The sequence below is a fragment of the Alligator mississippiensis genome, chromosome 4 (genome assembly GCF_030867095.1).
Source record: "Alligator mississippiensis isolate rAllMis1 chromosome 4, rAllMis1, whole genome shotgun sequence".
Taxonomy (NCBI): Eukaryota; Metazoa; Chordata; order Crocodylia; family Alligatoridae; genus Alligator; species Alligator mississippiensis.
The window spans coordinates 106524841-106539013 of NC_081827.1; the positions used below are offsets into that span (position 1 = coordinate 106524841).

At 43.5% G+C, this 14173-nt stretch overlaps 1 protein-coding gene across 2 annotated transcripts in view; it reads left to right on the forward strand.

Annotated features, from left to right (window-relative positions):
- Window positions 1-14173, forward strand: part of LOC106737859 (uncharacterized) — a 283248-nt gene that overhangs the window by 152874 nt on the left and 116201 nt on the right. For both annotated transcript variants that reach the window (XM_019489653.2, XM_019489655.2), the window contains exon 9: window positions 11086-11215. In XM_019489653.2, the coding sequence (XP_019345198.2) occupies window positions 11086-11215 (130 nt within the window). The remainder of the gene's footprint in view (window positions 1-11085; window positions 11216-14173) is intronic.

Below are 14173 nucleotides of genomic sequence, written 5' to 3' on the forward strand. Positions count from 1 at the left end.
TTGTCATCACCATGTCTAGTGCAATGAGCAGTAGGTACCCTGTGTATTTGGCATGACTCCTGGAAGACCACCTCCAAAAGCAATACTTCAAGAAAAAGATGCTGCAGTGCCAAAAATTCTGGTAAACTGCTGGTCTACTGTCATATCTTATTGGCTTTGCTGGCATTTTCAGTGCACCTCATTTTTACTGCTAATAAGTTCTGGCAACCAAGTTTTGTTTTCACTGAAAAATGTGAGTTTTTTAACACATTCAGGCGACTGAGACATTGGCAAAGCTAGCCTTTCTTGAATGTAACATAATAAAAGGCAACAGATCAGAAACGAAGTCATGGAAATTGTAATGTACTTTACAAATTGTGATGTAATTTACTGTATTTACTCAGATTTTGAAACAACCCTGAATGATGATTGTCCCAATAGTAATATAGAATCTGATTATTGGAGGGTCATCTTTAATTTATACCTCCCTTCAGCCTTGGGGCCCCCTTCACCCTCTACCTCTGTTCCCCTTGCTGCCTCTCCCCCCCAGCTTCTGCTTCCCCCCTTTCCCATCCCCTCAGCCTCTGCTCCCCACTTCCCTCCTTTACCCTTATTCCACACCAGCAGGCTTTGTCTCTGTTCTAGCCTGGGGTACTGAGCATGGCCCCAGATCAGCCCCCACAGCAGTCATGTGCACCACTATGCACCACTGCTGCAGTTCTGGGCTGGGACTGCCCAGCACCCTGAGCTGCAGTGTGGATGGAACCTGCTGGTATGGAGCAAAGGTAAGGGATGGGAAGGAGCGGGGCAGGCAAAGGAGCATGGCAGGGAGATGAAGGGAAGAAGATGCAGTGGGGATAGGGGAGCAGGCAGGGGCTGGAGGCTGAGCCACAGCAGCCACCTGTCTCCTCGCCCACCCCCACCCCCGGCCATCATACTCAATCCCTCATCGTCTATTCTAATACAAGTGGCATTTTCCCCCATTGTAAATGGGGAAAAAAAACTCATCTTAGAATCAAGTAAATGTGGTATCTTTCAAGATCTTACTTTGCAAGTTTTGCATATTTTTAGAAGGAGACGTCACTTAAAAATACCTGCACTAGTTGACTGTTTAAAAATTGTTTTGTTCGAGTTTTGATCTCCTGTGCATTCAAGTTCTGCTATTCTCATTGCAGCCTTGCTGTAAAGCCACAAATGACAGCCATGGCTGGGAACATTAGTGTAGGCTTGTTGCTAGTGTTTTTCTACCATGTCGTCTGGCAGGAGCCAGAGATTCTGCTTCCTTGTTGCATGACTAGTTTTATGTCAGTATAACTTTTGACTACAGTGTGATTACACCAAAGTATAAGGGGGATTACACATTGGTGAATCACGCCTTAGAACCAGAAACTGAAAAGAATAAAATTATTAAACATTGCTTGTGTGTGCACTTCTTATGCTATATATGTGATTGTTTCCCTTTGATCTGTCAAATTTCCTTACACTCCCCTAGTACACGTTCAGATACCCTCATTTTCTTAATGAGCACTCAAGTGCAAAACTGCTTAATAAATACCAGCCTTAATGCTTGTGACTTAGAAGCTTCACTCAGTAGCAACAAAAGCAGAACAAATATATAGAGCTTTGTGGATCTGATTGCTTGGGCAAGTCACCTTGCCAAGCAAATGCAAAGATATTAAATTTCTTTTCATATGATTAAAAAGAGCTTCTTCATGTTTTACCGCATGACCTGTTCTATTTACAGTGCATTAGGTTTTACTATAGTCATAGAAAATGGCACCTTATCCATCTCTCTCTCTTGCTCGCTCCCCCTCCCTTGTCCTCTCTCTCCCTTTTTTTTCTTCTTTTAGTAACAGATGTTTCTTCAGAAGGACTTGCTGATCACCTGTGTCTTTTTTTTTTTTTTTTTGCACCTGAGAAGCTGTTTGAAAATGTAGTGTGCATGTTTGCTTTATTTTTTTTTAAAGTGTAGTCTGTAAAGGTAACAGCTAGTGTCAGGTTACTTAAATTGCCCCTTATCCTGTTTTGATTTAAAAAGAAAAATGCTGTGTCAGCAGAGCCCATAACAACTGTCTTTCATGACTATGTTTTAATTTTATTCATTTATAACACACAAACCTAACAATTGCTCTTAAAGGAGCCTGGCAAATTAGCTGTAGTCATGATTAAAAACATAAAGTAACTAATTTTCAAAGGGTTGAAATATGACTTAATTGCAGTTAATTCATGGATAAACCTTTATTAGCACAAATAGTCATGAAACAAGTCTGTTCTTCAAGAGACACATAGGGTTAATGCTGTGAAGAACTGGTTATACTCTTGTCTTTTACTGCATGGAATCAAAACTGTCCATTGGTTAAATGATTTTCTTGAATTAAGGCTGCACGTGCTTTGGGAGTGCAAGGAACTGAGTCCACTATGACTATCACTATGAACTTCTGAGCTGTCTTTATAGGTGTTAGAGTGTCAACTGGGAGGTTCTAAGCTGTTGTATTTTGGTACCAAATCCTCCATTCCTCGGGTATGTTGATTTTTAAGTGAAGTTGAGAATAGCTGAGAAATAGGATTTGTTTGGTAATATCTTTTATTGGTTCAACTATACAGTTGGGAGAGATGTTAGACAAGCTTTCTAATATCTTTGAATGGTTATTTTTAATAGCCTGAATAGCCTCAATTAGCACTTGGGAAAGTATTTAGATTTTGCTCTGTCAAATTTTTATTTGTACATGGGCATAGTGAATTATTATTAATGTTTCTTATTTCTTACTTGTATTAAAGCAATGCCTAGAAGGCACAGCTTGGATCAGGGCCTTGGTTTGCTGTGTACAGTACAAGGCAAAAATAAGCAAGATTATAATGTAAATGAAGACAAGAAAAGGGGTTATTATATTTAGCTGGCCATTGAGAACTTTTGCAACTTACCTGGAGGATATGAGAAGACTCTGGAAGAAAATGAAAATTTAAAACCAGATTTCCTTGGTCCTGGTTCAGTATCCTCACTATCTGACCATTTTATTAGCATACTTGGAAAGAATTATTTTCCCATGTTATGGGACATCACCAAATTGTGTCATTAGGGGCACTTGTATACCTGATGGGGGTTTAATCCTCAGGGTTTTAGTCTATGTTCTCTAAATTGAAATGTTGGGTTTTAAATTGAAACCCACCATTTAAATTTTTCTGTTTTTTGGTCAGAGTTGGAGCCTGGCCATGGCCAGAGGGCAAGCTGCTGGCAGGCCAAGTGGCTCATGAGCTGCAGGACCCCCAGTCCTTCCCTTCATGGTGGCGGCACCCCCCAGGGCTGCTGGGGTGGGCTGCTGGCTGGCCAGGTGCTGCCCCAGCTCGAAGGCAGCACCTGGGCCAATTCAACTGTTCCCCAAGACCTCCTGGGGAGCAACACCTGGTGGGCTTCCACTGGGTGGGCTCAGGGAACAGTTGAATCGGGCCAGCTAGCAGCCCACCCAAGCTAGCATGGAGGGAATGATCAGGGCACCCTGCAACTCAGAGGCTGCTTGGCTTGCTGACATTTTGCCCCCTCCAGCCAGGGGAGAGGCGGGCAGGCTCTGCCAAAAAAAAAAAAAGGGTCAGGCCCCTCGCCTCTTCTGCTTTCAGCAAGCGCCTGCTGAAGGCAGAGCCCCTTTTTCTGCAGAGTCTGCCCACCCCTGCCATAGCCAGGGAGTGAGCTGACAGGTGCATCATTGCAATTTGCAACATTGCAAACTAAACTACATCTGGATATAGTTTAATTTGCAACAATGCAAACTGATTTAGCACCCCCCCAAAAAAACTTGTGCATGTGTTGTGTGATGCCAGTAAGCCACATAAATGACATTTTCGTCATGTGTACATCATGACGACCCTCACATGTACAGGTGCCTTAGGTTTTCTTTATGAAATCTGATTAATAGCCTGAAACAAAAGTAATTGCATGGTCAAAATACCTACATTAGAAACCAGGACCAGTGGTTGTATTGTTGAAAGATTTAATAGAATTGAGCATAACATCTTCCAGAGTGGTAGAGCCGGGTGTTTAGAGTTTCATTTAATAACACCCACTGATAATGGATGAGACTTGGCAAATCCAGAGTCTGACCACCTGTAGGAAATTATGGCAGGCTGACTGTTCTTAATAGCTAAAACTTTTATACTTTGCATCCATTCAAACCCTTATCTCAAGAAGAACTTTCTATAATCCAGAAATGCAAGACAGCCATGCTAATTTTTTTACCACTTTGCTCGCATCAGTCTATTCTGTGTGAAAGTGTTCAGATACAACATTGATGAGTAACTGGACAAAACCAAGATAGAATAGGTAGCAACCTGAGGAACAGGAAAGTGAGCATAGTGGAAGTGTCCTGTACATCAACACCAGTTTTTACTGGAGCAGCAGTATCTTAAGAGGTAGATGTTGTTACAAACACAGGTGGTCTTGGTATATATGCAGTTATGTTATTGAGTACATTACTGGTGGCACTTAGAAGATGCTTACCACAGTTATTAAAATCCTAGGAGAATGACAGCTTGAATTTAAGTTTCTTTAAAATCTTTTTTCCTAAAAAATAACATTAAAATTGGTAAATATGAGGGTTAGTTTAGGCTGTCTTGGTGCTGGTACCCAGGAGAAGACATCTGGGGTGCAATCATCCCCCTGCAATCAGCCCCCTGGAAGTGCTCTACAGCCATGCTGTGACACACATGCATGGCTTCAGAGCACTTTAAAAGTAGCTGATTGCATGACAAATTAACCCTCATCTATTGAGGGATCAGATAAAGGCACTCCAAAGTGGAGCACCTTAGGGAACTTCTGTTCCCTAGGATCACTTTATCAGCATGACTGGGGCTGGGGTTTGCCTGACCTGAGCTGGAGACAGGGTGAGTGAATTGGAGCTCCCCACCCACACCTCACAGATCCCTCCCACCCCCACCCCCACCTCTGGCTCAGGTCAGGCAAGCCCTAGCCTGCAACTCCATCCCTCTGCCTTCTCCCCTCTCCCTTCCTGCAGATGGCACTGGAGCTGGAAACGTGGGGGGCAGGGCTAGGGGAGACAGGCTGCAGGCAGGCTCCTCTACTGGATCAACTCCAAAGTGGAGCTTGATCTCCTTATCCCCCGGACTCAACAGATGAACATTGCTTTAACTTGTGGTGCTTTATGTGAAGCTCCATGAGTTAGAGTGGGGATCTGAACATCTGTCTTTGTCCTTGGTTATTGCCCTAACAAAAAAAAATAAAAATTGAAAGCAATTACTTTTATGACCTGAATCTATTCTTTTAGAAAACAAATATTTACTTTGTAAGTCATTTATGACAGACCAGTCTTCTATGTTTTTCGTTTCCTAGACTCCCAGCAACCTCTTATTTTAAAGCATGTATGAAACATTAATCTTTCATCATGATTGCATAAAGTAGATTGTTAATTTGCATTAAGAGATCTTTGTCAACATAATGTGTTTAATTTGGCATGCTCATGTAAATTATGCCAAGTGTATATTGTCTGCTTGGAAAATCCCCTCCAAAGTCTTCTCTATGTGTCAGGCTTGGAAGGGAGGGTGAGAAGAATAAGTCCTACCTAAAAAGTGGTGCTTATCTCAAGAGGAGACAAATGGTGCCTGCAAACAAGTCCCCCCATTTGGAGGCTGATGGATGAGTCAGCACTCATGTCATTGTCATCCAGATCCTGGAGACATGTCTCTGCTGGCTACATATGGAGAAAGAGGGTGGGAACTTTATTAGGTGAGGGAGGACTAGGTAAAATGATCAGCTTCAAGTGGAATGGTAACATTTCTGCCATTGCCAGAAAAAGTAATATTTGGGGTTGCAGTACCTCATATGTAGAAACCTGTCCACGGCAGGGGACAGCCCTTTAAGGAGTTTCAGAGGATAATAACTGTGGCCTCCCACTGATTTCTTGGGGTGCAGGGGGCTTTGGTGGTCAGCAAGCATGAAAAAGGCAAAAAATGAATTACAGTTTTAAATGGGGCCTAATTCTTTAGTTGGTGTAAATCAGTACAGTTACATAGGGACCAGTGAGGCTGCACTGATTTGGATCAATGGAGTATCTAGCCCATTATGGTTAAAAAGACTGTAATTTATTCTGACTCTGACTTATTCATTGGCGGGGAGGTGGAATCAGTGATGTGAGAACTATGTATTTGAACGTGAAATACTATTTGGCTGTTTGCTTTCCATATCCATTTGAGCATTCATGATTTCTTGACCCAGAATACTCTTGAAAACCATTTTTTTCTTTCAGATAGACACTGTAAGTGAAATCTGAATGGGATGCCTGAATGAAAAATTTGAAAATTCACCCAATGTTGTCTATTTCTGGAAATGATGGGTTTTGTTTTGATTTTCCTGATCTCTGTTGGTGCAGATAGAATTAGTGAACTTTGTACTATCTTGCCTTGATATAGAGCCCATTTAAGCTTTAGATGAAACTCACTGTAAACTGCAAATGTTACAAGTGAATATACAATTAAAAGTTCATGCTGTCTAGTTAGTGACATAAATTATTTAAATTATGTTAGTTACCATGCAAGTTGTGAGCTATATATTTAATTGGAATGTCAAAATTTGAATGATTTGCAAATTTGGAAACATTTGAGGAAGATATTTGAGAATAATTTTGAATAATTTATAAGTTCAAGGTTTTCACAGTCTGTCTACAGACAATTCATACAGAAATAAAGGGAAAATGCATCAAAGCAATGGTTAGTTGTAGATTAATCTCTCACTATTTCTGAATTATGCCAATCACCATTTAAAAATTTTATTCAATAAATGGAAAATATAGGAGCCTTATGGTAGTTAAAACTATACCTCTAACTGATAATACATAGTCTGACCCAATTTGTAGTTGCTTAATTATAAGAGAGTCTACTTATGATGTTTCAGATTTTTCTAATGGTGTGATTTTTATTAATATTTCCTTTCTTTTTGCCCTGACATTGTGTCTGAAGACAGATTTCTAAAAGATTTCTGCATTAAAAATAAACATTCTGAACCAATAAAAAAGAAAAAGAAAAAAAATAAGTTAGGGAACCTCTGAGATGTTATTCACTTTGCTGTACACCGTATCACTTTGTATGGAAATTCATCATGTGTCTAAGAAGGGTATAAAATGCTTCTGAAACAAAATCATAATACCACATTTACTGGAGTATAAATTAACTCCCTCAATAATCAGATTCTATATATGGAAATGTATAACTTTGTTGTAATTTTCCAGATGTAGAATCTAATTTTTGAGGTTTGCCTTCAGTGTGTTCTTCCACTGTTACGGCAGGGAGAATAAATCTTGGAGGTTAGGTACTCCCCTTGCTATCTGCCACCCCAACTTCGTCCCTCTGTAGCCCTTTACCCCCCTCTTTACCGACAGAACCTACTCTCTCCGAGCACATGGAAGTGAGGAAGAAATTTGAAATGAGTGGGTATGTCTACACAAGGCATTTACTGGGGAGTAGACTAATTAGCTCCACAGTAAATGTCTACACATGCATGGCTATTACCATAGATTAAACTAATAAACTCCACAGCTTTCCACTGTGCAGCAGCACAAGTATAGATGCTTATCTGGCTAACTGAGGCATGAGGGTGCTTCGGTACGGGGGCTGCCTGCTGGCTAGCCTCACACTGGAGCATCCTTGTGCCCTAGCCAGCACGTTGAGCCAGGTTGGAGCAACCCTGTTCTGGCAGGATGAGCCCCTAGGCCCCCTGATAGCCGGGGATGCTCTGACCTGGCTTAATGTGCTGTGATCCCAGGCACACACATAAATACCATGCCTAGGAGCAATAAACTCCAGTGTGATAAGTGCCAGAGTTTGTGTTGCATTAAAATGCACATGTAGGTATGCCCATTGACCTTGAAATAAACATACCTGTCATAATTTACATATAGTACAATTACTATGGGTACCCATAGACTTAGTTCATCCAGAATTGATCCGTTTTACCTTTTTTGAAACGGCTACATGCTTTAGCACGGGTACTCCATAAACACATATTTAAGCAGTACTTTATATATAGTACAAACTGGCAGCATTTACACGAGAGGATCTGGATGAGTTACTGTGCACTGCACAGTCATTTAGTATTTGTATACACAAGTACTAAGTGACTGCACAGTAACCGGAGTTACTGCACAGTAGCATCACCAAACAGCTTTTAGGTGACACTGACTGCACAGTAGCTCATTAGTACTGCACAGTGGTAGAGCAACACAGATTACATGATTGAGCTCTGCCCAGTTGAATTCTGGAATTTGATTATTACCAATTGAATCTGGAGCTGATTTGGCCCTTGAAACAAAATATGAAAATAAACCTCATTTAGATGCTTTCCCATCAATATGTTTGCCTGCTATGGGCCATGTATTTTATAGATGTGCTCAGTGTTGGCTACTTGTAAGCAACTACTGAGCACATGTTGCTTTTGGCAGCCATTAGGCTAGGGACAGACATCCAAAAAGCCTGAACCTGAAATGATTCAGTCTTTGCAGGTTAGTCTAACCTGGCTAGCATGGGCGACTGGTGCCTCCTGAATCGGGGGGGGGGGGGGGGGGGGAGAGGCATGTGCCTCCCCACCCCCAGCGGCCAGTCAGCAGCCATGGGGGGGAGTTCCCCTATGGCCAATTGTGCTGACCCAGAAGTGCGAGTGGGGCACTCAGAAGTGCCAGTGGTGCTCCTGGAAGTGCCCGTGGCACTTCTCCTGGTGCCCCCACTCCCTGGCCTGTGCTTACAGAGGGCACCAGTGCTCCCTCCCACCCCTCCCACCTGTCAACTAAGCAGGGAATGTTGGCTATCGGGGGTACACCAGCACTCTCAGGGGGTGCACTGCACACCTGTGCACCCCCTGTGTGTCACCACTGCTGGCTAGGCTAAATCAGTTTTGTAACCAGACAGACATCCCAGAAATGCAGGCACCTGCTTGCAGTGGCTCAGGCTAGAAGCTGGGGGGGGTGCTAGAGCAGCACTCCCTTTCTTCCACAGCATGAAGCTGAGGGGGGCGTGGCCAGGCTCTGGCAGGAGCTCTGATTAGCCCAGCAGGGAATTGATAACAGTGTTTATCATCCAATTAAGAAAACAATAGAGGGACATCACCAGTTACTTGTTGTTTCTGCCTGTTGATTATACCTGTTGATTCAGCATGGCCTGTAGCCAGCATGTGGTTTGCTAGCTAATACACAGACACCTCCTCAGCAAGGCAGAGGGGAGGGGGAAATTCCTGCTTAGCAGGCAGTATTGAGGGGGAGGGGGGAGCAACCCGCAGTCTCTGAAGCTGGAGCAGGGTGGGGCAGGAGAACCCTGCTGTGGAGCAGGGAACCCCTCCCAGCCCCGAGAGCATGCCAGGATGCTGGGGGTGTCTGGTTTATTTTAAACCAGCAAAGGGTCTGGGACAGATATTGCATAAACCAGTTTGAGCCAAATCAGTTAAGTCTGATCCTACATTCAACCAGGTTTATCTCAGCCGGTTTCAGCCATTTTCAAACTGGTTTATGTTCACTGGACATCTATTTTGTTATAGGTTTAAACCAGTTTCTGATCACTTAAACTGGTTTATGTGTAATGTCTGTCCCTAGCCTTAATGATAGACAATGTATTTAACGAGGTTCTCTTGTATGTGACTATTAGATGAGGAGCTTTTTCCCTGTATGCTGATTGGGGGAAACAAAAACTTTGTTATATTCAAGTATCATAGAATCATATAAAATTAGGCTTGTGAGGGACCTCAGGAGGTCATCTAGTCCAACCTTCTGCTCAAAGCAGGATCATCCCTAACTAGATCATCTCAGCCAAGGCTTTGTCTAGCCTGGTATTCCACAGCCTCTGGGTATCTTGTTCCACTGCTTGACTACCCTCCTAGTGAGAGAGTTTTTCCTAATATCTCACCTAAACTTCCCTTGCTGCAACTTGAGACCACTGCTCTTTGTTCTGTCATCTGCCACCACTGAGTACAGTCTAGCGCCATCCTCTTTGTAACCACACTTCAGGTAGTTGAAGGCTGTAGGGGTGTGCGAAGCAGGCCCTATTCAATTTGGATGTGGATTCAGGCTGAACCAGGGACAGTGATTTGATTCATTGATGTGGATCACTGTCACTGGTTTGATTTGGCCAAATCTGAATCTGAAGATTTGATACTGATTTAGAGAATCAGTGATTCGGACACAGACACAGCTTTAAAAGTTTTTTCTATATACCTTGAAGTAGCAGGCACAGCTCGTCATTGCTGTGATCCTGGGGTGCATGAAGTGTCCCACAGGAGTGCGGGGGGGCCCTCCATGTGCTCAGCAGTGAACCCAGAAGTGGACCAGAAGTACTCAGGCCCAGAAGGCACCAGTCACTGAGCCGGGGGGTGCGAGAGGGGTCCACACTCCAATTCAATGCAGAGAGATTCAATGATTCAGAAATAGACACAGCTTTATATGTTTTTTCTACGTACCTCAGTACCAGGCAGCTCATGAATGCTGAGATGGTGGGGTAGATGGAGCATCCCATGGGAACACAGCGCGGTCCCCAGTGCAATCAGCAATGGACCCTCCCCCACCTCCTGGCTCAGCAACTGGTGCCTCCTGGGCCTGGGGGATTACCCAGAATCCCCCCACAGCTGATGGCCGAGCCAAGGGGCATGGGGGGGGTCCACCCCCTCACTTCTGTGGGACACTCCATCCACCCCACCATCTCAGCATTAGCGAGCCATGCTGGTACCTCAAGGTATGTAGAAAAAAACATTTAAAGCTGTGTCTATGGCCGAATCACTGATTCTCTGAATCAGAATCAAATCTTCAAATTCAGATTCAGCCAAATGAAATTGGGAAAGTGATCCAAATCAAGAACTTGAATCTCTGTCCCCCAAATTGGGCCGAATCCAAATCCAGATTGAATATAACCTGCTTCGCACACCCCTAGTGGCTATACCAATTAGCATTACTACCCTGGTGGTACTGTATTAGAGTCAGTGGCAAAACTCTTGTTCATCTTCAATGGTGTAGGAAGAGATCTCACATAGCTTTATATTCTCTGTGTCACTAGCTGATAGTTACAAGATATGGTCTGTTCTTGATGGTAACTCACTGAGTAGCTTACTCTGCATTGTGCTTCTGTTTGCAGTCTGATGGAATAATATCAGGAAATACTCTGAAGAATGAAGCAGTGCAGCCAAATAAAGATGGGAGAATAAAATCATCTACAACTGGAGCCTCTTTGGATAAAGGCTATGGTTCAGCTTTCCAATTGACAGGTATTTCTGTTTGTGAGGGATATTATTTGCAATCCTGCATACTATTACTTTTTCCATGAGAGAACAGAGAGGGACAGTAATTACTGAGTCTGGATTAAGAAATAGTTGAAGGTTAGATGGGATTGCTGGATAGAATAATATCTTAAAGGGCATGTCAGTAAGCCTACTGAGGCAAGCCTATATGATGGGGTATATAATATTCTGTGATTAGCAGACAGGATTCTTTCCTGATATTAGCCAGTGTCTGTTGTCTATATCAGAAACTGGTTCTGACTTCACCTCATATTGGTGGAGAGCTTGAGATATGCTGGGTGTATATACATATCTCCCGCTTTGGCACCTATGAAGTCAGGAAGATGAACTTCAGCCACCAAAGGCATGCAGCTCTTTGACAGATGGTGAGTGAATTCCATCAGGATATGAATTCTGCTTGGGAAGTACTTCAATTCTCTGGATTATGAGTGTGTAAGGACTACTAAGTAAATATTAGGTCTACATCCAGATAAGCATGGCTGTGCAGTATGTGGTACTGCAGACCTATCTGTGGTGCCACACATTGCACATTCAGGCATTTCCCATGTTGCTACATTGCAGCATGGCTTTTTTTTTTACCCTGAGAGATCCTGGGGTTGAAAAAACACAAGTGGAAAAAAAGGGGGGTGGCGTATGTGGCGGCAGTGTGTGCCACCCAAAATTGTAGCCTGGCTCACTGGAGACATGCTCCGGCTCCCAGCTGCAGGAGCACCATGGCTAGAACTTTCCTGGCCCATAGGACCCCAGGTAAGGCTGCTGGTGCCAGCACAGATGTTGGCCTCAACCTCCTCTACTCCACCCAGGGTAACCTGCCACATGCCAGAGGGTACAAAGTGTGCTGCTGCTTCTTGTCCTCAGGGAACCAAATGTCCGTGCTCATCTGGATGCAGCCTGGAGTTTATTCCCAATATGGGTTATACAGGTATAAACCAGAAATAACTCCATTCAAATCAGTGGTGTTCCATTAGCGTAAAACTGGTACATCTGTTTCTTAATAAAGTGGGCATTAGAATATGTCTCCGAAAGCTAGTGAATTCAGAGCAGATCATCTCATGAATTAGACATAGCAGTCCTCAGGGAGAGGATATATATTAGGATGTGGCCTTTTCTGATGAACCAGCAACGGTTGGATGCACGTACTTGCTTTTCCAGGCTAGATTATCTTGAAGTTGAGTAGAGCAGTCCATTTTGAAACTGAGAAAATCGGCAGTTCTGATTATTTTTAATGAATTAAACTATAGTGTTGTCAGCTAAAAACAGGACGAGGAGACTATCAAGCAGTGGGAAATTTATAGCAAGACTAGTGTGATATAAGCAAAACCCAATACCAGTTCCATAATATGGAAAATGATTATATGGTATTTTTCATAGTAGAGTTAAATCTATGATATTTCTTTACTCCAAGAGATACCTTCCCACCAGCACTGCTCTAGATTTAGGTAGGACGTTTATGATGATATTTTCCATGTCAGTGTTCAAAATGCAAAAAACCAAAGAAACAAACAAAACAACCTCCCTATCCCTGCCAGTCCCGTCCTCCAAGCAAAAGGAAAATCAATTAAAAAATACATGTGTTCACAAACCCAGTTAAGCTCCAAAATTGCAGGGAAACAAGGAAGACTGATAATTTAGGCAACAGTCCACCTTTAATCTTTAATTTTTAATACCTGAGTAGTCCCATTAGCTTAATTTAGACATAGGCTTAGTTAAACCTGTGCTTCAGTACTTTGCTATTCTAGGCTGTTAGTGAACTAAATGGGAAAAATGAATTGGAGAAACAAAATGAACTGAAAACTGAAACCTCCAAAGTCTAAACCTTCCAGATGCTGAGCACCATTTACTCTTTGAAGCAGTGCAGGTTGACTGCATATACTAGGATTTGGTCTTAACTCAGATATTCCTTGATTAGGTTCAAAGTAGGATTAGTCCAGGAGAATGGTCCTCTATCTGGGATCTCTGAAGTGTATGTTAATAACCTTTTGTGGAAGGAGGACATTGGCTGTAGTGGTTCCCCTGCCTTACCTGCAGAAGATTAGGTTGTTATCTCTTGTGTTTTGTCAGGTTTGACATTATCTTACAAAGAGTTTAAATTATGGATTGTACAGGGAGGTTTGGGTAGAGACGATCCTGCCTCAGACATGGGGTTGAACTAGATCAGCATTTCTCAATTAGTGGGTCATGAACCAAAAGTGAGTCGCAGAAATATATGAAATATATCGCAAACAATCACAGAAAAATGTGGAAAATCACGGATTTTCTCTTTTAAAGGAGAAAAACTTGGAAAACTGTGGGGTACCCCTTGGAGGCTGGCATTACAAGGGGTTGCTTGGGGATGAGGGGAGCAGGAGAAGGGTGATCAGGCTGGGGGTGCCACATGCATGTGTGCACACACACATGCATGTGGTAGCCAGGTGGTGTGGAGAACAGCTCTCACAGATCCCCGTAGGTAAGTCTATGGGGCAAGGTGGCGGGGGAACAGATGATGCATTGGGAGGGCATGGAGCACAGGTGACATGTTGGGAGCCATGGTTGGGCATGTGCCCTCCAAATTTGTGTATCCATAGTGGGCACAGGGCATGGGCACAAGCCACGTTTGCGGTCCTGCAGGCAAGACCTGGTGAGGGAGGGCAGAGTGGGGTGGTGAGACTTGTTGCTGCTGCTGCCACCACCAGGCCCCCCATGCCAGCTGCACAAAGAATAATGGGTGGGGGTGGGGTGTGCTGTCCTCACCACCTCCCATCAGCAGACACTCTACAACTCTACCCCGTCACCATGGATCAGCTGCTGCTGCCACTTCTCTCAGGCTGTGGCTCTACCCCAGAGAGGAGGTGGGGTGGCAGGCAGTGTGGGCAGCCTGAGGGAAGCAGCAGTGGTTGTGGCTGGTCCATGGTGGTAGGGTAGAGCTGCAGCCTGGTGGCTGCATTG